Consider the following 25,158-nt stretch of genomic DNA (forward strand, 5'->3'; position numbering starts at 1 on the left):
GTTTTCTAAATTATGTCTTATTATATTGATCCTCTGGATATATTACAATTGATCTGCTTTTGATGAACTGAGGCAACACAATAATTGTGCTTGTGTCAAGTATATTTATGGATATCCAATTGAGGACAGAGGTTAGAAATTTTGGGCACTTCGCATGTGAGCTTCAACAAAGATAATATGATTGTATAATGGCTAACTAATTGATTGATGAAAGTGATTACTAACTGGAAGAATTTGTGCAGTGGCCAACTAATGGATTGATTAGAGGGATTTATTAGTATAGTTTCAAAGCTAGGGATAATTGCATCTCGAGCAGTTCAACTACTGGTCAAGGAATGTCAATTATCCTATTATAAATATAGCATGTTGTTCAGCTTTTTCAATAATATGAAGAGCTCCTCCCTGCGAAAATAATTAAAGTAATGCATATGAACTGTTGCTAATGCTTTCCCATTAGTTAGAGTACAAAATCATTAGTACATAAAGTTGGATATTTGTTTCTCCCAATGGATATCTGAATTTTAACATTTCTCGTTTCTTCTCTTTTATTCTTGGGACTGGGTTGCAGATACCACTTAAGGGAACACCACATCAAGTTGCTTATTTTGCTGAGAAGAATGTTTACTCAGTTATAGTTTCAGTTCCAGTGAGTATATACTCCATCTTCTGTTATCTATTTGTGGTTTGAGATTAATGTATTAACATATGTTGTTAGGCTGGTAATACAAATGCTCAGAGATGAGTCATAAAGCATACAGCAATTTGTGTACTACAGAGCTTTCCTATGCATGAATGCACAACATAGAATCAACAGAGGCTAGCATTAATATTTACTGGCTTCATTTCATACAGTTCTACTTATTTCCGACAGGTTCTTAAGCCATTGAATCAAGTCCTATCAACTATAGCTGATCAAGAGGTTGGTCAGCAGTTTGATCCTGATAATTTAAATTATGAAGGAAGCTATCCTATAGAAGAATTTGAGGTGCGGATTGTGGAACCGGAAAAATCTGGTGGGCCCTGGAAAACAAGGGCAAGTATTCCTATGCAAAGTTCTGAAAATGCTCTAACTGTGAGGATGGTTACTTTACTTGTGAGTTCAATTTTATTCCTCTTCTTTCTCTTTTTATTGTTTGTTTCCTTACAGAAGCTATTTAAAAGAAGGGAAGAATTTAAAATTGAGTACAAGCTCTCCAAAAAGGATTTCAAACTTAATTTTTTTTCTTTATAAAAAAATTCAATGTTTATTTCCTCTCTCAAACTTAGCTGATTCAATTATTTGAAGGTCAAGTTACCACCTTCTAGTTGGATTCTTAACATTGATAACCTCATTTATTGAGAATAAAATATCTGGGGGGGGGGGGGCTATTTCTTTAATAAAAAACTACAACTTTCGGAACTCCAATTTGGAAAATACAAGATACTGTTTCTAGTTGTACATACATTCAACTCATCTGTGCATTTTCTCTGTTGAATGTCACAATTACCTAAAGTAGAGTTTCTGAAGCTCCAGTTTCCCTTTGAAAAGCTCTCCTTGAAGTGATCTGTTTAAAAATCTTAAAGATATTTCTCATCCTTAAGTCGGAAGTGTAAATGAAAATACCATGGCAAGGAAATTTGTTGGTTCCCCTAATTGTCACTTGGTCAATTGAAATGTGACCTGGGGTATTTTGTCTCCTCCCCTTTCCAAAAGAAAGAAGAAGAAGAAAATAAAACAAAACCTGGAGCACTACTTGAACACAACTTTGGTAGGAACATGAGGAGACTATTAAGTTTTACCTTTAAAAAAGAGGAATATGTGGAGACTTTCAAAAATTAATCATTTCCTCTTTTTTTCAATGTTCTACAACAGAATACAACAACGAGAGAGAATGAAACACTTTTGGCAGTTGGAACTGCTTACGTGCAAGGGGAGGATGTGGCTGCAAGGGGGCGTGTGCTTTTGTTTTCTATAGATCGCACTGCTGATAATTCACGAACATTGGTATCTCCCACCACATGGATTTTGGCTTCCATATTTCCTCCTTTTTTTGGGCAAAATGAGTTGTTTTACTCTCTTCTTTTAAATGGTTTCAGGTATCAGAAGTCTACTCAAAGGAATTAAAGGGTGCTATACCTGCTTTAGCTTCACTTCAAGGTCACTTGTTGATAGCTTCTGGTCCTAAAATTATCTTGCATAAATGGACGGGTTCTGAATTGAATGGAGTTGCCTTTTGTGATTATCCTCCACTTCATGCTGTGAGCCTAAATATTGTAAGTACAATTTTTAGTGACTTTTCCTTCACTTTTCAGGAATATTATCAGATCAAACTCCCGTTAAGGCTTAGTACTTGGGTGTTTTATTCAGTACATTTTTCATTTCATCTAGGGAAGTTATGTAAATCATGGTTCATTTAATTTGTAATTATTGAAGTTTAAGAATGTGGATCAAAGGTAGCCGATAGCCCACCCTCTTCCGAATTTGCATAGAGGATATAAAAGCTTATGAATATAATCTGAGATTTAGTATTATAAGCTCACAAGGAATAGCATAATTTATAATCTTAAAGAGTGGTGAGTTCAACATTAAAAAAAAATGCCTAGTGCATATCCCATTTTTGCACACCAGGGTTGTGAAAATCCACGAGAAGTGGCAGGGTGTGCTTAGATTGAGGAGTTCCAGTCATAATGCTGTAAAAAGTGCATAAGATGTAGTCATGATTTGGTGCATCCAAGTGCTGCAGTTCCTATTATTCTGCATTGTTGGTAACAATTACAAAATTCGATGAGATAAATCATTTTGCAGTTTATGCTTAGACCAAAAACAAAGTGGAAAATAACTTGAATGAAATGTGATGAAAGGAGCAACACTCTGCTAATAGTTTCTTTTCTCTATTGAAACATTCAGATTGGTTGTCCTATATCTATTACTTGTAGTTGGACAAATATTTTTGGTGGCTCAAGCTACAAAGAGAATCAAATAGACTGTTGGGGAGGAGCACATAATTTATTGTTTATTCTCTAAAACCTTGTCAATTTCCATAAATGAGGGATCTAATAGTACCTTTTCATTCTTGGACAAAAGATATCAAATCATGAAAGTATTTGGAGTTCTCTTTGTTTAGTTTCCTAAAGCTTCTCACAAAAAAAATATTCTGAATGTTTTCCATACCTTTTCCTTCAATGCTGTAAATCATAGGTGAAGAACTTTATTCTTCTTGGAGACATTCACAAGAGTATATCCTTCGTCAGTTGGAAAGAGCCTCAACTGAGTTTATTGGCTAAAGATTTTAGTCCGCTTGATTGTTTAGCAACAGAGTTTTTGATTGATGGTAGCACTCTCAGTCTTGTAGTTTCAGATGATCAAAAGAATGTTCAGGTATGTTCTGGTTTTATATTTTTCTGTATTGTCGATGCTATAGCTTTCGTGATAAAATACGGACCTTAGACCTAACTCAACCCCAAAAACTAGTTTAGAAGTTGAGGTTTTCCAAGACGATATAATGACAACTACCCATTTCCTCCACATACCAAGCTTACCAACCATAGCATGGACAACATAACATGGAGGCCCAACATTGAAACACACAATAACATGGATGAACCTAGCTTTGGTACCAGGATAAGAAATGAATCTTGGGCCTAACTCAACCTCAAAGCTAGCTCATAAGGTGAGGGTTGTCCAAGACCATATGAGGAGACAACCTATTACCTCTACCAATTTGGGACATGTAAACCTTGAAGGCCTTTGCTCTTCTGCGAAACTTTAAGTTCACAGAACAAGTTCACTCTAATGGCATGTGTACACCCAATGTCTAGGATTAGTTGAAAACCCATAAGTTGGTTCGCTCTAACTTTTTCTTCTGATGCAAAACTTGTTGCCTATTACCTTTGTTTGAGTGGGTAAAAGTCCTACATTCATTAGCTAGCATTTGGGGTTGAGTTAGGCCCATATGCGCCATATCTTTACATGGTATCAGAGCCAGGTCCATTCCCGTTTGCGCTCCCGGTCCACGCTCTAGTGGGTCTTGGGCGTGAAGGGGGTTGTTAAAGTTGGTAAAAGTCCCCCATTGGTTGGGGAATGGACTGGTGGTTTCCTTATATGAACTTGGGCAATCCTCCCATCATGATCTAGCTTTTGGGGTTGAGTTAGTCTCAAGTGCCATATCTTTACAATCTTCAACCTGAGAGTTTTGTTTTTTTGTTCTCTATTCAGCTCCCTCGTGTACAACTTTTTTTATTTTTTTTTTTATTATTATTAACTTTTTTGTGCTTCCGTTCCTTCGGGTTGGAGAAGGGGCACTCACTGATTAGAAAAAGGTGGATGAGTTTGCTACGATATGACTATTCAATGCATGAAAATGATGCAAACTAGCTTTTGCCACTGAGCATGTCGTGAGCAAATTCAATTTTGAGTCACAGAATTTTATAGTTTCCGTGGATGATATTCTAAAGTGAAGTTTGTGACCTGCGACATAGTTATGGAAAGTATATAACTAGTCATACTTGCAATAGTTATTCAGATATATGTTGGTCAGTATCACTGATCTTGCATAGCATTCTGATAATGGTATCTAGCCAAGAGGTTAATATCTTTTTTTTACTTCCTACTGCCATTACTTTAGCAATGGTTTGAAGACCTGCGGTGTTATTCAAATTTAATCAGGGGCTTTGATGTCCGACTCTAATTACTTAATATTTGCTTAAATGTAGATATTCTACTATGCTCCAAAGGTGTCAGAAAGTTGGAAAGGGCAGAAGCTTCTGTCTAGGGCTGAGTTCCATGTTGGTTCTCGCATTACAAAGTTTTTACGCTTGCAGTTGCTTCCCACTACATCTGAACGTACTGCTACCACTCCTGGCTCTGATAAAACTAATCGCTTCGCTACAGTGTTTGGCACTTTAGAAGGCAGCCTTGGCTGTATAGCCCCTCTGGATGAACTTACTTTTCGTAGGCTTCAGTCCCTGCAGAAAAAACTTGTCACTGCTGTTACCCATGTTGCTGGATTAAATCCAAGATCTTTCCGCCAGTTCCGTTCAAATGGAAAAGCTCATCGGCCTGGTCCAGACAACATAGTTGACTGTGAGCTGCTATCCCAGTAAGTAGTCTTTGGAACTATCTAGCACTTCTTTTTAGTTTACTCAAATTTTGTTTTGTATGTGTTGCCAACTTCCTTGTTTAGACAGTTGAGTATGTACCATATTATGTTTGGTGGTACCTTCTCAAAATAAAATTATGTTTGGTAGTGAGTGAAAAGTGATGAGATTGAAGAGCTCCATGACCATGACTACAATAATTTGTTTCTGAAGACTGGTTTGGGTACTCTAGATCTCACACTCATTTCTACACGGACATACAAGTTTCTGACAAGATTAAAAGAGCATTGGCTAATGCATGATGTAATATACATTCAGGAAAAAAATAGATGACCTATTAAACGTGTCACAACACCAAAGCATTCATCCTAATTGGTTAGTATAACTTTTCTTTAGATGAATTTTTAGTCTCATCTTGTCATCTTCATTTCTTATAGTGTCACATTTAATGACTGGTGCATAGGGAGGTCTATGGAGAACATGATTAAATCTACCCTACTGACCTCCGAGTTTACCCTTTATATATGCTACTTATACGTTAATCATATGTGATCACTTTTGATCTTGACTGGATGTTGTATGACTGCATATCTATCTCAGTAAGTTTTGTTAGAGAGTACACATATTCTTGTTTGTTTCGTAAGAGTTCTCAAAGGGATTTATAACCTCCCAAGGGATGCACCTACTACCTTAAGATTTTGAGTTAGATGCTCCGACTCTTTCACATGGTATCAGTGCCAAACTTTGGTAAGGCCGTTTTCATAATTGTTCTTCTGTATCTATTCTTTTTACTCTGTGTTTCTCTCATATCTCTCAATTCAAGCCCTATTGAGCCACTAGATTTGCTCCAAGCTCACTCCTATGCCTGTTGAGCCTACTCTCCTCTTCGCTCCAAGCTCCTCTTGAGACATACTCTCTCTATATCTCTCCCAGAAAGTGTTCAAGTTTGTGTAAAATCCTAGAATAAGGTTACTTATCCCTTATTTGTTGTGTAAGGGTTTCAAAGGATTTTATTATGTCTTGGGCTGCTTCACCCATTCCTTTAAGGTTTTGAGTTGGACACTCAGCTTTTTTTCTCAGTGCCTAAGATAATTAGCATAGAGCAGTGCCAAAACTATGCAAGGGCTTAAGCTCAAAGCACTATCAAAATGTGGGTTTTAGTAGAGGCACAATGAAGGAAAAATAAAAATTGTAGTATATATAATGCTTGAAAAGGAGGAGCAAGATGGCCCAGTGAGGTGCGAGAGGTTGGCGGTGATAGGTTCGAGGGGAGGTAGAGGTAAACTGAGGAAGAAGTGGTGAGAGGTGATTAGACGGGGCATATCACATCTTCAACTCACCGAGGACATGATCTTAGCTGGGAGAGCATGTAGGTCGATGATTAGGGAAGATGGTCAGTAGGTAGTTGAGCTTCTCCTCTTCTCCCAGTGGTAGAGCAGGGTTTTAGTCTGGAGCACCTATCTGTTTCCTTACCAGTGGCATCATCCTATTCTTCAATTCTATTACTACTGTTGTTTCTTTTACTTTTGTTATCTTCACTATTTTTACTTTTTACTGTCAGCACTTCTCTTTCTTCAGTATTTCCATCATAGCTTTTGTCTCTTGCATTTCTTTCAAACCTATTCGGAAAATACTTTTCTTGAGTTGAGGGTTTATTGGAAACAGCCTCTCTTCCCTACAAAGGTAGGGTTAGGGTCTTCGTATATCCCTACCCTCTACAATCATACTTGTGGGACTATCCTGAGAATGTTATTGTCGTAATGCTCGAAAAGAATATAATCACACAAAAAAACAATTTTAAGACCAGTGTAATTGAAAAACGATAATTTAAAGAAATAGATGAAGTAAAAAAAGAATGTAGGTTCAGAAACCAGTTAAAATTTGGATTTAGATGAAAACATGTAATTTTAAGTTTCTTATTAAGTTACTACTTTTCTTAAATACAATCTCTAAATTCCTTTTTCTATTCTGATTATGTTATTGTTTAGTGTCTACATTTTAAATCATCTTATGGGTGTGTTTTAGCTTTTAAGGCCTAACGTTTCCTTCCATATTGTTGGTTTTACTATTGTTTTTGAACTTCCTTTTGAGAATTGATAGTTGTATTGATTAAAAAAACACCAAGAAGGTGCAAGCAGAATTTTTTACAGATCAAAAACAAAAGTATGTCCCTCTTCTTCTTAGGGATCCTATCAGATCTTGTAAGGTAAGGAGAATTAGTTTTCCAGATCTGTTTCCACTTTCCAGAAATCAAGCTATCATAGCAAGATTTTCACTGTGAATTGATATCTGATTTTACTTTTTTCTAACTCCTTGCACTGTGATAGAACATCGGAAGTTCTCCAGAATTGGTAGCAGTTTACAATCATTGCCTCTGGACTCCAGAATTGGTAGCAGTTTACCATCATTTCCTCTGGATTCTAGAGGACACTGCGCTTGCTTCTAGCATTACAGAAAGTCTATGTATGTCAGGGAACAACTTTTTGAGAGGAGCATGACCTATCCATTAGTTATTCCAGAAAGAGATAATCCTCCCATCCCCAACTTTGAAACTATGTCCATAAATTGTTGCCACTGATTCCAGATGTTTATCTAAACCTCAACACCATAAGGGATGTTTATAGTTTTAGTATCCAGGGGCTATCAACTCCATACTCCTGACTAACTACTACTTCCATAAATCTTGTTCTTCAGATATGAACCTACACATCCGTTTCATCATCTGGCTGATGTTGATGTTCTGTTGCTTCAGATTCCTAATTTTCAGTCCCTGCTCCTTTTTACTAGCTATAAAAACAATGGTCCATTTTACTAGGTGAAATGTCCTCTTTCCCCTTGCCATAAGAACTCCCTTTGTTTATCCAAAGTCCAAATTTTTTTAGTCCAGCACATCATTTATCAGTACTAGTCTACCCCTCAATGGCAAGTATTGACTCTTCCATCTTTTTTGGTGTAAAGAAGATGGTATAGAAGAAGTAGAACAGTTGGTAGATTTCCTAGGATCTATGTAATTATGGTTCAGCTTGTAACTTTTTGGAGGTAGCCAGCATACCCTTAATGCTGAAGAATACAACTTTAACTTTTATCAAAAAAAAAGTATTGACTCTTCCACCTTGCCAATCTATCCTCGCATCTTTCCAGTACCTCTTTCCAAATTTCTGATGCTTTGTTCTTAGCTCTCACAATAAAAACCCAAATAAGTAGGGACGTGATCCTACATCAAACCCCAATGCATTTGCAAGCATGCCAGATTTTCAACTTCCTTAACAGGAAAGATTAGATTTCTACCAAATGTGATGGCGCCCTGAGATTGCTTCAAAAACTGTGACAATAACTCTGAAGTGTCTAAGCTGCTCCACTGTTGCACCACACATAACCAATGTATCATCAAGATAGTTAGATGGAACTTCCAAGCCATTCTGTTCATTATTTGAAGTTCTGAACTACCATTATGTTTAGCAGTCTTGAGCATATTTCTGAAGCGTTCCATTACCAAGATAAATAAGAAAGGGAATTGGTTCCCCTTGTCTCAAACAGGGGAACTATTCACTAATACAGAATGTCTACTGGTGCTTATGCAAAAGGCGATTCATGTATTCCACTTCCTCCCAAAACTCATTGATGCCAGAAACTTAAGTACGAAGCTCCATCCCCCCCTCTAGTAACTACACATTCAATGGCAGTGAGAATTGCGTCCATGCTTTGTCTGTTCTTATGAAGGTCATCTGAAAATCATCAAGTAGTTTGATCATCGCCCTCCTCAATCTTTTTGTCAGAATTTAGAAAATGATCTTGTAAACAGTGAAGATTAAATTGATGGGTGTAATATCCTTCAAACACATCACCTGGTTTCTTTGTGATCAACGCATTGCAGGTCATATTCAATTTTTTTCTAAATTTTCCTGTCAGCAAAAATAGATCCATTCTTTCATAAAATGTTCTATGATAATAGATCAACATGTTTGAGAAAAGTCCATGGTGTGTCTATCAGGTCCCGGGGCTTTATCATTAGCACACTGCTTGATGATATCCCATACATTATGCTCCTCAAAGTCTTTGTGACCAATCATTCTCTTCTCCCATTTATTCTTGGACACTCCCTTATATTGAAATCAGGTCTGTAGAATGCATGACTACGTTAAGTCAATTTTGGGGCAAAGAATCTCCATAGAAGGAAAACTATGTTCCTTGGCTTGAAGGTAGGTACCTTCCGTTGGAAATTTAATCACCTTTTTGGTGGTGGGCGAAGGCTTATCAACGAGACTCGTGGTGCTTAATGCTGTGATGAAGTGAGAATATTTAAGATCTGGTTATGACTTGTAAAATTTTGTGAAATTTGTGATAATACACTGTGTTTCAATCTTTTTGACAACGTTGATCAGTTGTAGTAGCATCTGAATTCGTATCATTAATGTATATATCTTGTTCATTTTGCAGCTATGAGATGCTCCCATTGGAGGAACAGCTTGAGATAGCTCAGCAGATCGGAACCACTCGGATGCAAATAATGTCAAACTTGAATGACATGATCTTGGGTACAAGTTTCTTATAATGTAGCTCTAATGAGGACGTATAGATCAGAAACCAATGTAGCTAATTTGAAGGAAGTGGGGAACTGGAGCATTTCAGAAGTAATCTTCGACCAGTTAAAAGCCTTCAGTAATTATCCTCGTAGAACTAAGACGGCTTTTAACTCCCAACAAGCTGTTTCCTCACAAATCATGAATCTGAAGAGCGTTGCAGTCATCATTCTCGTCAAGAGCAGCGTTGGTTCTCTGTTGTTATTGATGGATGTATATGAATTAGGTGTATGAAACCCAGGGTCATTTATTATGTATTCCTGCTTAAGATGAAAGGTGAAGCTTGATCTTCTATAACCAATCATTGCTTATCTTGTAGATTATGTTATGATGTATAAGTGATTACACCGTCACCAAAATTAGGAATTAGTACGAAGGGTATGCAGAGCAGACATGAAGTCAAATTCAGCTTGAACTTAGATTGAATGAGAAAGTGTACTTGAGGTGATTTTTGCTTCACATCTCGAAAATCCTAGTTTGTCCAATTCTGGTGGTTAACAGTTCGCATCTATTGCATATCTTCTGCCACCTCGCTCCATATTCCGAATAACTAAGAGCAACACTTTCATTTCCAGAGTTTTTTCTTCTTTCCCTTAAAGCATCCTGTGTTTGTAGTTCATACAGATTCGTACTAGAAACATACTATGTGGTGGGTGGATTAGTGATACTCTAATCGAAAAGCTTTGTTCAAGGAAAAAAGGAACCCTTGTCACTTTCACAATAGCCTTTCTTCCTATTCTGATTCTTTTGTTTTATGTATGTATCCATTCTTAACGAATGATTGTTAAAGTAGTTCAAAATCTGGGTTACAGCGTTGCACGTGTTTATAATCAGGATGGACGTGAACATTTGGAAAGAATGTTCCAATGGCCAGTCTTGAAAGAGAAAAACTCTAGTCATTGATGCCATGGCTTCTCAAAAGAGAAGAGGAGTGGGGTTTATTGGACGCATTAGTAAATACTTAATAGATGGACAACCCATATTGATCTAGGTAAAATGGTTGTCTGAAAATTTTTGTGGTACATATATATGTTTAATCTGTTTCTTTTTGCCCAAAAAAAGAGGTGTAGTATGCAATTGTCTATGAACCTAGCTAATAAATACCTGATTATTCATGGTATGATTTATTCCTATTTTTACTTAAATGACATGTGTTATGTCAATGACACCGAGGGGATACCAAATGAATAGAATTGGGATATGAATGAATTATTCCCATTGAAATGAGGCTAGGGAGCCACTATGAAGAAGTCTTGGGAGTTATGAAGGAAGCTTCGAGCTCATACTGCTCCTGGGAATGGGAATTGAACTTTATGAGATCAAAACATTCCTCAGTAGCTTGTGGTAGAGCGGTCGGTTTACAATCTTACACCATAAATAAGCATTAAGCGACAATAATAATCCTTTTAAATGTTAAAACTCTATGACTTGACCAATATTTCCATGGAAAAGAATTTCTTAGAAATAAAGAAGTCAAAATCCATTCATATAGTTTGGGACAAATGCTTTTGGAAATGTCTAGAAAAAGAGAGACAGAATGCAATGGAGATTAGTCAAGTTATAGATAGCATATGGCCTCCTCTCCCATGATTAGTTTCTTCCTCTTTTTCCAATTTGTAGTCCCATTCATATTACATTATTTTGTATAGTCCATAATCACTAGATATTGTTGTTATATCTCTTTCAAATGCTACCAAAAAAGCCCATCATGAAGTTAACTCCTCAATTCTAAAAAGATCTTAAATTTGGTCCCATCAAGGGATACGTGTGGGAAGAAAGATTATACATTTGTTATGGAGAGAAGGGAGAGTTCTATCTATACGTGCAATTATGAGTCTTTAATATAGTTTACAAGTGTTTACGTGTGTTTAGTTCTTCTCATTTGTCCTAGGCTTGGTGGACAGAGTTACTTGGTACCTATTGCTGGTTGGAGGTGGCAGGTATCTCGTGGATTTAGTCGAGATGTAAAAGTTGATCCGAACACACCGATCATAAAAAATAAAAATAAAAAGGGCGTTAGGTTTCTTTGGTGGATAATAACGTGAAATTAATCATCGTCCATTTTTTTGTTGTTAGAGCTATGTTCAACGAGTTACGTATATAAAATATAAACAAAAGTTACTGGTTCCCGAAAGTTGATACCTTAAGCATACCTTCATCGCCTGCTTATAATAGGGAAAGAGCAATTGGTGGCTTGTTTATTCTTTCCACCTAAAAAAATGAGAAGTATAATGTCAAGTCTCACGTAGATACCATCAAAAGTTGTGATGAGATGAAATAGAATCTCTCTATTATTAATTAGAGGTTTCGAATTTAAAAAGTAGAATAAAACTGAGTCGAAGCCCAAATAGTTGAAACTTGAAACACCGTGTAGGAAACAAAAAGAAAGTTCACGTTGATTGATGGAACATGTATAATATATTATGTATAGTCTCCTTATGAGATCTTAAACAATAAAAAAATTATAACTAATTTTCAAGTTGAATTAGATATAAAAAGGTACAATTGAAAGTCACTGACTAAGGAAGTACTATTAGAATTCAAACTTGTGACACTATGATTTTAAAAAAAAGAAATGAAGAAAAAGAAGACCTTATTATTACACTGTTCCATTGAAGATGAAAGAAAGTAATGCATGCTGCTAAGGCAAATTTTACGCCTTGCTATATGACTCATGCCAAATTAATTTAATGTCAAAAGTAGTTTTTGCTTTAGGCATGCCTTTTGTCTTCACTTTATTTATTTGTACCTAAAGAAAGAATATAACATTTTGGTCAATGTCCTTTTGTGAATACATTTTCACATGCAATTTATTTCTTTTCTAACTTTTTAAGTTTCTTTTAGTGAAGGTCAGCTATTTGCCTAATTTCTTTTGTATATAAACCTATTTAACTTTGAATTTCTCATCCCTCTTAGGTGTTTGATTGGGATTTGACAATGGGGGTCTTGATTGTGACAAAATTATCACTTTATATCTTCCAACAATATGGTGCTATTTATATTTCCTACTAGTCAATAATTTTGAGCATGCAAGACATTTTTATTTTAATGAGTTATGTAGGTAATATAATTTTCGGTTGGTAATCCATTGGTAGTTTGTCGCTACATTATGTGTTGAACCTAGGGGCGGAGCTACAGTGAAGGAATAGGGTTCAAATGAATTTTTCTCCGTATGTATATTACAAGTCAAAAATAATAAAATGCATGATAAATATATTAATAGAACCCCTTTGACTTGAAATAGAGTGTGATCTAAAGACTATTTCTCTAGAAGTTAAAGGGGTAATTTTATAAATCTCCTTTCAGATTTCAATTAGTAACACTAACTTCTTTTATGATTGATGATATTACGCTTATCTTTATTTCATATTAGACAATTGAAATCTGCGAGGTGTTGGAGACTTTAGGCTACGCCTCAATTGGAGGAAAAGTGTATCAATGGCTTCACACCCCAAACAAACACAACTATTTCCATTCCTTACACTAGGGGTGTACATGGCCGGGTTGGTTCGGGCTTTTCAAATATCAAATCAAATCATTTGTGTCAGATTTTTAAATTTTTAAACCAAACCAAACCAATAAAACTCGGGTTTTTCAACCTCGGGTTTATTCGGATTTTTCGATTTTTCGGGTTGTTTCGAGTTTTTCCGGTAAAGTATTCATACAAACATATAATTTACTAGTACTTCAAACATTTCTTTAGTCCTACCAAAATACAATTATTTAAGATGTTTCTTAAAAATACAACACAATATGATATGATTAATGACACTAAAATATCCAACAAAAATAATAATAATGAAATCGCGTAAAACAAATATTGCAAATTAACAAGTTATAATAAAAATGATCATAATTTAAAAGTACTAAATCATGCTAAAATTAAATTTAATAAGTATTAACTACATGACTAAATATTAAAGGAAATTAAAATTTGATTGTGTATTTTAATTGTCTAAACCAATGTAAAACTGAAGAAAAAATATTCAATATTATTGTCATTCTTAGTGTCGAATTGATTTTATTTTTGCATTAGTATTAATTTGATTTTGATTTAAGCTTTATTATAATTACCAACATCTATAGACTATAATCTTTATTGGCCCATTCATAATTCTAAGTTTCAAACTTGAAATAATATATTAAAAGATAAAAACTATGAAAAAGTATAAGAAATATTTGAAAATTATATCAAAGTAAATATTTTTATGTATAAAATAAAATTTTAAAATTATATATATAATGTCGGGTTGGTTTGGTCTCGGGTTGGTTTTTTTTAGTTAAAACCAAACCAACCCAAATATAGTCGGGTTTTTTTTTTCAAAACCAAACCACTAGTCAGTTTTTTTTTCGGGTTGACTCGGTTTGCGGTTTGATTCGATTTTCGGTTCGGTTTTGTACACCCCTACCTTACACACACCACCACCACCCTTATTTTTTTTTTTAATCCAAACGGAATTTAATTAAATTGATATTTAAGGTATTTTTTATATGTACCAAAAAGTTGTAAAACAAACAAATTAATTAAAATTTAATAGGAATTGAGCGAATTGGATTATGATCTATTCCATCCATTCATTTTTACTTGTCACAGTTTGATTTGACACAATCATTAAGAAAATAATTAATGATATATATATTTTATTAAATTATCCCTTAATAAATGATTTCTTGAAAAATGATTTGGAAAATAAGTATTTAATGCTGAGGGTAAAACATGGAGAAGATTATTGTTTTTTCTTGATATGTCAAAAGTGACAAGTAAAAATGAAAGTCTATTTTAGGAATAAGTGACAAGTAGAAGCGGACCCAACTTAATCAGTAATGGTACACGTGCACCTGTTAACTTTGGAAAAATTATGTGTATATATGTATATCTATCTTAAGAAACTATCAAAAACTAGGATATAATTAATAGTGCATCTATGAGGAGCATATGAGTGTTCTTGTGCTGCTTGTACAAGACAGAGGAACCACCCACGAGATCAGAGTTTGAATCCAGCTAGAGCGCTATTTCATTATTTTTTATTTTAAGTTTTACTTTGAGATCATATTTTTGATGCACTCGAAGCCTTCAAATTCTGAGTTCGTCTCTTGTGACAAGTAAAAATGAACCGAGGAAGTACTATTTAATTCATTTCAAATTAAATAACTTTGAAGAGGATCAATAATCCTTCCATTTGACGTCCTATATAAAACATCACTATTTTTAGCTTTGAGAAGTATTAAAGGCACTTCAATGCCACAAACTTTAGTCAACTACTGAATGCTTCTCTTAATTTGTCGTTCTTTTATGCTTTTTTATTGTTGCATGTGAAAGAAATAACAGTGGATATAGTTTCATAATTTTAAATAGAGAAACAAAAATAATAAAAGATAATTCCAAATGACAATTTGTTTTACAACTAAAATTTCTTATATACATGTTGTATTTTCTCTATGATATATACACTTCCTTCGACTTTTTTTTTTTTGGAATTTATCTATGTTGTATTTATGTAGTATTCTTATTTGACGTTTTAAAAATAAAGTATCAAAAAATTTAATTGAACTGTAATTAAATTAAAACTAAAGAGAAACCAAAATAGTTTGGACAGGTTGAAAAGCCTAAATTCTAGTTGTCTAGAGTAAAGTAATAAAAAAATACTTAAGTAATATAATATTAATTTAAAAATACGGTAAGAACTCATAAGTTGTTATCTCTTGTATTCAAATTAGCAAATCAAAAATAATAAAATATGAAAAGAAAAAGAAAAGAGCTATCCGAGTCCACAGACCCCACTGTATATCTTAAAGAAATTTAAAGTACCCGAGGTTGTAGATTAATTCCTCCCAAGATAAAATGAATTAACCATTAAAGAAGTAGTGGTACCTCAAACTTCAATAATTTCAACGAACTAAAAAAGACAATAACGAAATCACACACACAGACACGATCACTCGATTTTGTTTTGTAAGAAATGTATACAGAAGAAGGAAAGAATTCGATGCAGCAAAGTGAGAGAAAGTCTTTCTATGTATAGTCAACAAAGGGTTCACAACTCTTTGGAAAAGAGACAATAACCCTTTGGAAAAGACACAACCTTTCAAACGGTCACAACCCTTTAGAAAATACACAAAAGGTCAACCCTTTGGCAAAATCACAACCTTTTAGGAGAGTCACAACCCTTCATTTTCTATTCATACCTTTAAAACCCAACATAAACTTCAAATATTGAATTCACGGTCTCCTCTCAAAACTATATAAAGATTTTAGATTCTCACTTTAACCATCATAATTCACGTACGATATATATAGTTTGACATCAAACAGAACAATCAATCAATATATATTTCAACAAAAAGTTGTGTCATGTATCTTCCTCATTCATCATTCTAGAATTTGAGACGGTACAATTTTGTGGCAAAAATTTGGTACACTAACATTATGAACTTTAATGATGGTCTCCAAGCGTGTAATATGACTAATCACATTAAAATGACCAAATCTAACAAGTCAAATGGCACATAATTAAAATCTACATATACATGTTCTATGTACTAAATTATATACATCGTCAATATAATTTTAGGTTACTTATATCTAATATAGCTCAAGATAACAAATTTCAGAATTTAAGCAGATTTACTAGTAGATAATATCCTTTGAATGGTCAGCCTAATAGTATGAAAAGGTTTTTTTTTACAGTAATAGTGTATATAAATTAAACTCGCCCCAGATACTTCTAGCCGATAACAATACATTTTCCTTGTTATTATTTTCATTTCTCTAATTAAGTACTGTCTGAATTTGTATTTGGATAAAAAATGTTTAATTATTAGTTGATCAATCTTTAAATAGTAACTCCACCTTATAGATAAGAGTAATTGATTTTGTGTTTTGACTAGAAGTCTCAAATGAGAAAAGGGAGAGGTGATGGTTATTATGCATTCTTTGGAATAAAATGGATATATATAATTGCAGAAATTCCAAAATGTTTCTTACTATTGGAACAGAAAATCCATAATTTTTTATTGATTACTTTAATTTAATTAAGTAGTGATTGCTGAACCCCCACCCCCCACAACAACAGCAACATATTCATGGTGTCTTCCACACATGCACTCTCTTTTTTTCTCTCTTCATTGAAAAATAATTTGTTGTGTGACAATATTTTTTTGGCATTGAATACTCATTATGTTTTCTTTTATTCATGAATAGTTATCGTAGAGCTATTTACTCAATCGTAGACATTCATGAAATACGTAGAAATGATTTAATAGATTAACACACTCATATGTGTGTGTTGTATTGCGTTACATCAGTTTTGTCATCCCGCATTTAAATAAGATGGAATTTTAACTACGTTAAAATATCACTATTATATATAGGTAATTATCAACTCTAAATTAGAAGCGTATCTAGAGGGGTTTCGTGGGTTCACGTGAACTCATGCTCCCCTCTCTAGATTATATATAGTAGTATTATATTTTTCTTAAAAGTATTTAAGTATAGAGGTGTGAACCCACGTTAAAAGTAGAATATAATAATACGATGATGATTAGGTCCACCTCTCTAACCAAAGATAGAAATTTAAATCTTATATTTATCTTATTTTTGTTAGTAACACCTCTCCAAGTGGTTATCGGTAACACTTTTGGCATTTCAATCAATTTTTCTCTTGTTTTTTTTGCTTTAATCTTTCAAATTTTTCTAAGTATGTAACATTGGAAATTCCTAAAAAAAATTAGCACAATAATTTTTTTTATATAATTAAATCAAATGTGTACATTAAAATTTAGAACTAGTAGTATTATATATGTTGGACCTATAATTTTTCAAATTTAACGGTTCAATGTTAAGAACGTAAAGGTCAAATCAATCAAATTTATATCTTAAATACATCTTTTCATAATAATACGTTCATTCTTCCAAAATCCTAGATACGCCTCTGCTCTAAATACTCGTATAAGTTAACACTTAGGAAACAAGGTGATCCTTTTACATGGGATCTGTCTTGCATGTGATGGATTTTCACGACATATGGCTTGAAATCAAAACAAAAATAAAAAAGGAAAAACTAGACAGAAAAATAAGCAATCACTTCTTTATTATATATTATTATATATATGAGTCCCATACTCTTTACAGGGTGTTCTGTTTAATTAATTAATTTCAATTTACACGTCTCCTAAAGAAAAAAAAAAAAACTTGTTAATTGAAAGTATTGTGAAGCTAACATGCCATATTTTTCTACAACATTACTGTAATATACTTTCTTAGTAAAAAAAATTATGTTTCCTTGCAACAGTACAGGGTTAATGTCAGTCAATAAAAAAATTGAAATAACTTCGTAAATACATCTTAAGTATGAAAATCAAAAGAATTCAATTCAAGCAAATTTCAAATTAAAATTTTTATTGGAATTGATCAAGCTTTTTCGATCCAAAATATCCATTTTAGCATATATGTAATCAAGAGAAAGAGAATTTATTTTTCCTATTTTATCCTTATTAGGCAATATTAACTACTCTTTCCACATCATAATATGCACAAATTCATTTATCATTCCTTATACAACTTGTTTGGACGGTTGTTATCTATTGTATCATATTTTGTTGTTATTTTAATTTGAATATAATATTTATTTTGGTTGCTACTTAAATATTAGAATTGAGGGTTTATTTGAAACAACATTTCTTATCTACATCACTTTTGGGATAAAGGTAAGAACTGTGTACACAGTCCCTAGATCCCACTATATGAGACTACACTGGATATGTCTTTATTTTTTTGGAACCCCAAGATAACTCGCAACCGCTACAACCTCTGCCACAGCCTCTGCCCTTCGGGTGATGATATGTCTTTATTGTTATTACTTAATTTTATTGTATTGTGTATATCGTTAAACTCATCTCGTTATGTAATCTCATTTTATGTAGCAATCAATTTGATGTGACTGCATCTTTACTTTTTTTTTTTTCCACCTCATTTTGTATTTACTTATTGACTAACACGTGAATGGATGAAAAGATATATATAAATAAAATGTTGTGTAGATCAACAAAGAAATGGGCAGTTTGACGAATTGTCGTGNTATTTTGTGTTATTTTCTTAAGAAACACCTTAGATAATTATATTTTGTCTGGACTAAAGAAATATTTGGAGCACAAGTTAATTATATGTTTGTATGCAAACTTTACCGAAAAAATCAGAGGTTTATTAGTTTGGTTTGATTTATAAATTTAAAAATTCGACACAATGGTTTGGTTTGGTATTTGAAAAATCCAAACCAACCCGAGGTTGAAAACCCCAAAAAAATTCGAATTTTATTAGCTTGGTTTGGTTTATAAATTTAAAATTTTTTACACAAATGGTTTGGTTTGATATTTGAAAAACTCGAACCAACCCGGTCATGTACACCCCTACCCGCAGCCGCTATAACCTCTGCCACAGCCTCTGTCCTTCGAATGATGATATGTCTTTATTATTATTATTTAATTTTATTGTATTGTGTTATATCGTAAAACTCATCATTATGTAATCTCATTTTATGTAGCAATCAATTTAATGCGACTGCATCTTTACTTTTTTTTTTCCACCTCATTTTATATTTACTTATTGACTAACACGTGAATGGATGAAAAGAATATATATAAATAAAATGTTGTGTAGATCAACAAAGAAATGGGCAGTTTGACGAATTGTCGTGAGATTTAGATGGACAAATTTCTCGTTCCTTTCAGTAATTGTAATATCTAAGTTTGAAGCAAATGCTTCCTTTTCCAACATTTCTCTCTAGTTCTACGTACATCTTATTTCTTATAATATAACTATATATTATATTATATTATATTATATTATTTACCCACTACATATCCCGCTGCCTTAGGCCTTTCACCTCATTCCTATATTTATCTCATTCCATTTAATTTAATCTTATATACATTCATACTCTTAATGTTTTACCGTTAAAATTAAAATATTTGATATTTCGAAATTCGAAAGGAGTTATATAAATTGAGATTGAATAAACAGAGAAATATATTTTAATTTGTTATTATTAGAGGTGAATTCAAGATTTGAAATTTATGTGTTGATTAATATATATGTATACTTTTTCAATTCACTTTTACTTGTTATATTTGAATTTGACACACTCATTAAAGAAACATTGATGATTGACGTGGTTATTTTAATTATCACGCTACTTTCATTAATTTATGTCTTAAAAAATGATTTGGATAATTAAATAATTGTCTTAAAAGTAAATTTATTTTTGAAATAATTGACAAGTAAAAGTGAACTGAGGGAGTAATACTACTCACATCATCTAAAATTATTTGTTGTGTTTTTTTTTACACGCCCTTTAAGAAAACATTATTTAAAAAGAGTTTTGATTATTTTACCCTATTCATATTTTAAGATATAATTTCTATTTGTTAAATATTTACTCTATTAAGGTATTTGAAAGCTTCAAAAATAATTATTATAAAGGATAAAATTGTAAAAAACAACAATTTTATTTTGACCTTTTAAAAAAATAAATAATTTGAGATAATTATTTTTAAAAATTACTATAAATAATTTGAGACGAAGAAAGTAATTAAATTCACAGTCAAATATTCATGCATNTCATATTTTAAGATATAATTTCTATTTGTTAAATATTTACTCTATTAAGGTATTTGAAAGCTTCAAAAATAATTATTATAAAGGATAAAATTGTAAAAAACAACAATTTTATCTTGAATTTTTTAAAAGATAAATAATTTGAGATAATTATTTTTAAATATTACTATAAATAATTTGAGACGGAGAAAGTAATTAAATTCACAATCAAATATTCATACATGTATATATATAGTGAATCTTTTAATACATGTATAGAATCTAAATAAAAACCTCCACCCTCCTTGTCTCTTCCTACTCCAATACAAAATTATGTTAACTTCCAGAATAGAATGAGTTGAATAGATCACTGTTCTATATAATATATGCTTTTATATTTTACATTATGTATATTATATCAAAGATTAGAAAATTAATCCCCTTAATTACTCAAATCAAGACATGGAAATGTAAGATGCACATTTATTAATTAACCGACAAAGAAAGCAAGCATCTTATTTACTGTTTTTCAAATGGTAGGCAATTAATCAAAATGCAAATAATTAAATTAATTATAGCCCATCAATCTAGACTTTAATTTCTTTATACCACAAGTCTAGACTGATATACATGTATTATTAAAATATATAATTAAGTTCTACTCTATATTTTTAAAAAGTGTAATTACATAAATTCATTTATTTTATTTTACCAATGGAATACGTGATGTGAATGATGATCATTCTCCAAATATAGGTGAACGTAGTGGTCTATTTTTTAATTTAAGAAAATTAAGTATTCGATCACGAATATATTCCTATAAATTATTTGTATTGATATTGTATATACTTTTTGCACTGTCGATAAATTTTAACATATGATACCATATTACTTATATTGTTATACTTGGTTGTAAAATACTAATATTTATTATATAATTATCTTATAAATGATCTGATTATATAAAATTTTTCGTATTCTATATTTATAATTGATGAGGGTATTATTTTCTAGAATCTAATGCATGCTTCTATTGAGGATGAAGTAATAATATATGTTCCCATATATCTCAACAACACATTCTCCACTTGTTCATCTCCATTTCACAATTAATTACTTAATAATTTATTGTATTTGGCTTTTTTATTTTGTCAAACTTAAAGGCGCCCGTGCACGAAAGAAAATATGTCACTACTCATTGCTTTGTAGTTAGTTAGGGGTGTACAACTTTTCATTTATCATATTAAATATATTAATTTTATAAAATTTATAAATCAAACTAATAAGAGTTGTGTTTTTTAGGTTTATTTCTTGGGGGGTGGGGGGGGGGGGGTGTTCACACTTCACAACACAAGGTAAGAAACAAAATTTATGATTTCTATCATTGTCTTTAATTTTTCGCACATTATAATAAACATTTTAAGGTATAAAATATTTATAAAGTTTGTACAGATATAATGTTGATTTGATTTTTTTTTAAATAAAATAAAATCAAATCAATTATGATCGAATTTTCCTTTTCAACATCAAACTAGTCAAACAATATATATCACCAGTAGATTTTTCCCCCAATTTTTGATTTGATTTATTAAGTTGATGTGGTTTGTCAGTTTCCTTTGAACACCCTTGTTTGCAGTATTACACCATTTTCTATTCTTTAGGAAGATTAATAGCGGAAATTGATATGAAAATGAAGAAATCAAAGAGAGAGTTCACATGATATACTGAGGAGTAAGAAATAGTTATTTTATCCTACATCTAATAATATATATTCATCTCAATTTATGTTATTACGATGTTATATATATATATAAATAAACTAGAGCTAAGTCCATCGTGATTTATTATATATTTGATATTGAACTCTCATATTATATTATTCCTATTTTAGAGATTTACTCTTGGGCGTGTGAGGAGGTATTGATCAATCCAACATCGGTGGAGATGAGGAAAATTGATGATCTATTTATATAATAATTTTAAAAAAATCTTTACTTCATAAGCTAGATTTTATGACTGAATTTGATCCAAAATTCATTTTGTTAAAAAAATATAGTCTAATTCTTGAATTGATTTATGGATTTTTTTGCGTGCTGAAAATGACAATTTTATATATATTAACCACACGTTATAAAATGTGATCCTTCTTCTTGGTATCTGATTTGAAAGATACAGAATTAGTAATAATCATTTTTATAAAATTTTCTTTTCCATTGTATTTCATAATTTCATGACCTAATATTAACTTACCGCGATACATTACTTAAACTTTAAAATTTAGAAATCTAATACTCCTTATATAATTTTTTTCTTTCTTCACAATTTTTAATGCATCTCCAAATAGTTTGAATTTATAAATATATTATCCTCTGATCTATTTCAATTTGTTTGTCGGATTTTCCTTATTAATTCACTTCATAAAAAAATATCTCTTTTCCTTTTGACGATTCTTTTATTCTAACTTTTTATTTGACATATTTAAGACTATAAAATTAAAAGACATTTTACTGTATTTTAATTTAATTCTTATTTTATTTTACTTTCTTAAACTGCATATCAAATCAAAATCAGACAATTAAAATTAAAATGAAGAGGAGCATGATTTTCATCTTGATCGCCGAGGTGAGATATGATTTATAAATTGAAATCGAGTCCAAAAATAATAGACATTAATTTCAGAAAGCTTTAAAAGAAAAAAAACATTAAAGATCTAACTACTCCCTTGACTTTTTTTAAAACAAAGCCAAAAATAATAATAATTAAAAAATGGACCTGAGTGGGCTCAGTGAATGTCCTTCACAATGATTTACCAGTGAAACAAAAACCCGACAAAAAATAATAAAATATATAAATAATAATAATAGAAGATGTTTTGAGTGTGACCAGACCGCCCTCTTTAGAAGAAGAATGTGTAGTACAGAAAGTAAAAGTTAAAAATGAAATGATAGCACCCAACTCATATACTGTTACAGCAAACATTGCTATCAACGATGATTGTGGTGAAATAATAAATAATCTATTTTTAATCAGAGATTTCAAGTTCAAATTAATTTTGTTAGAAAACGTTTTAATTCTTAATATAAAACTTTTCGACACGAATTCAAATTAATCTGAGCTTCAATATGATTATTAAACACCGAGTTGAAAAACAAAAAAATGAACAAACATTGTTCAGTGGGGAAAAAAAAGTAGTACTTGTGTTCATGTTGTAGCCAAACATACTGAAAAATAAAAGTTACCTTTTCCTGACTTATGTTAGACACATAATCTCCAAATTCAAATTGAAAATCTAAAGCTGTTAAATTAGGTCTTAGGCCTAACTCACACCCCAAAAGCTAGCTCAAAGGGAGGAGGATTGTCCAAGCCCTATAAGGAGTCCACCCATCTCATTAACCACCGATGTGAGACTTTTGCCATTCTTTAACACCCCACCTCACGTCCAGTGCTTAGCATCTGGTGCGTGGGCAATTTTGATTTTTGGGGGCCCCAACATCGGGTGAGATGGGCCCTGCTTTGATACCATGTTAAATTAGGTCTTAGGCCTAACTCACACTCCAAAAGCTCGCTCAAAGGGAGGAGGATTGCCCAAGCCTTATAAGGAGTCCACCCATCTCATTAACCACCGATGTGGGACTTTTGTCATTCTTTAACAAAAGCTAAATTTGAGCGATCAGCCTTTGAATTTTATATGGAAAGTAGATCAAATACTTCCTCCGTCCCTTGTTTTATATTACTTGACTCATGCTAACTGATTTATTAAAATGCACACGTAAAAGAATCTTAAATATAAGTCGTATTATAAATTTTTTTTTAGTTTTTCATTCGATATTTGAAATCAACATTAGAACCTTGACTAAATTTGAATCAGAATCCATTTGAAGGTGACGCTCCCAACAAAAAAAAGTTTATATCCAAAACTCAAATTGAAATATCTAATTAATGATGAAACAATTTACCATAGCAACAATAGTTTAGTATAAGAGTCATATAATATGTACTAATCATTTGGTTGGGAACTAGTTATTCCAAAATTAACTATCATGAGGTTAGTTATCGTGGGATAACTTATCCCACCATGTATATGAGATAACTTATCTCATCACTATGTTATAAATGGTGAGATAAGTTATCCCAAACATTCAATCAAACAAGACATCTAAATTTTATGCTAGCACTATTTTTTTATCCCAAAACTATTTATTCTTATCTCTACACCAAACGAGCCCTATAGAGTATATTTTATTTTATACTTGGAAATGGAAGAGTAATGAATACCACTCCCATTGGATAGCAAGTGTACATCAACTTGAAAGAGACAAATTACCCCTTTGCTTAGTAATTTAAACCACGCTCGGTCATTGAATCTGGGACTGTGCAGTGTTTTTATTCAATCAATACCATAATTTTTCAATAAATTTTAAAAGAGCTAAACATAAATTACAATTATAAATAAATCGTAAAAAAGCGTAATTTTGTTAACCAAATAATAAATATAAATCTATTTATTCCTTAATTCTAATTTTTAAAAAGATAATCAAATGCTATTAGTTGGGTATTTTTCGAATAAGAATAATATGGATATCTTTGAAATTTATTTTATCTCCATAAAAAGATTATACAATTATTTTTAAAATAATTGATTGTTAAAAAAAATTCGATCACGTTTGAATTGATCTATGAAATTTTCAAAATACCTATAGACGAGCAGTTAAAATAGAATAACCTCCTAAAATTCTAACTAAATAAAATTTTCTCCGTAGAATCTCACAAAGTTTCGATTTTTCGTTATTAGACTATTTGTAAACATCCCACGAGCCCTCGAACCACTTCGCTTTTATCTTCATCTCTGCGACCTCCATTCTCCAATTATTTCTCCTTCTTCTAATCTAATTCTCTCTCTGTTCCTTTCTC

General features: G+C 31.9%; 1 protein-coding gene across 1 annotated transcript in view; it reads left to right on the top strand.

Moving 5' to 3' along the window:
- Positions 1–10,141, top strand: part of LOC125857681 (cleavage and polyadenylation specificity factor subunit 1) — a 52,661-nt gene extending 42,520 nt beyond the window's left edge. Inside the window, exons 20-26 of the mRNA XM_049537291.1 lie at positions 569–646; positions 872–1,093; positions 1,853–1,984; positions 2,077–2,253; positions 3,179–3,358; positions 4,693–5,078; positions 9,514–10,141. Of these exons, the coding sequence (XP_049393248.1) occupies positions 569–646; positions 872–1,093; positions 1,853–1,984; positions 2,077–2,253; positions 3,179–3,358; positions 4,693–5,078; positions 9,514–9,628 (1,290 nt within the window). The 3' untranslated portion in view covers positions 9,629–10,141. The remainder of the gene's footprint in view (positions 1–568; positions 647–871; positions 1,094–1,852; positions 1,985–2,076; positions 2,254–3,178; positions 3,359–4,692; positions 5,079–9,513) is intronic.
- Positions 10,142–25,158: the final 15,017 nt, after the last annotated feature.

This window comes from Solanum stenotomum, chromosome 3 (genome assembly GCF_019186545.1).
Source record: "Solanum stenotomum isolate F172 chromosome 3, ASM1918654v1, whole genome shotgun sequence".
NCBI lineage: Eukaryota > Viridiplantae > Streptophyta > Magnoliopsida > Solanales > Solanaceae > Solanum > Solanum stenotomum.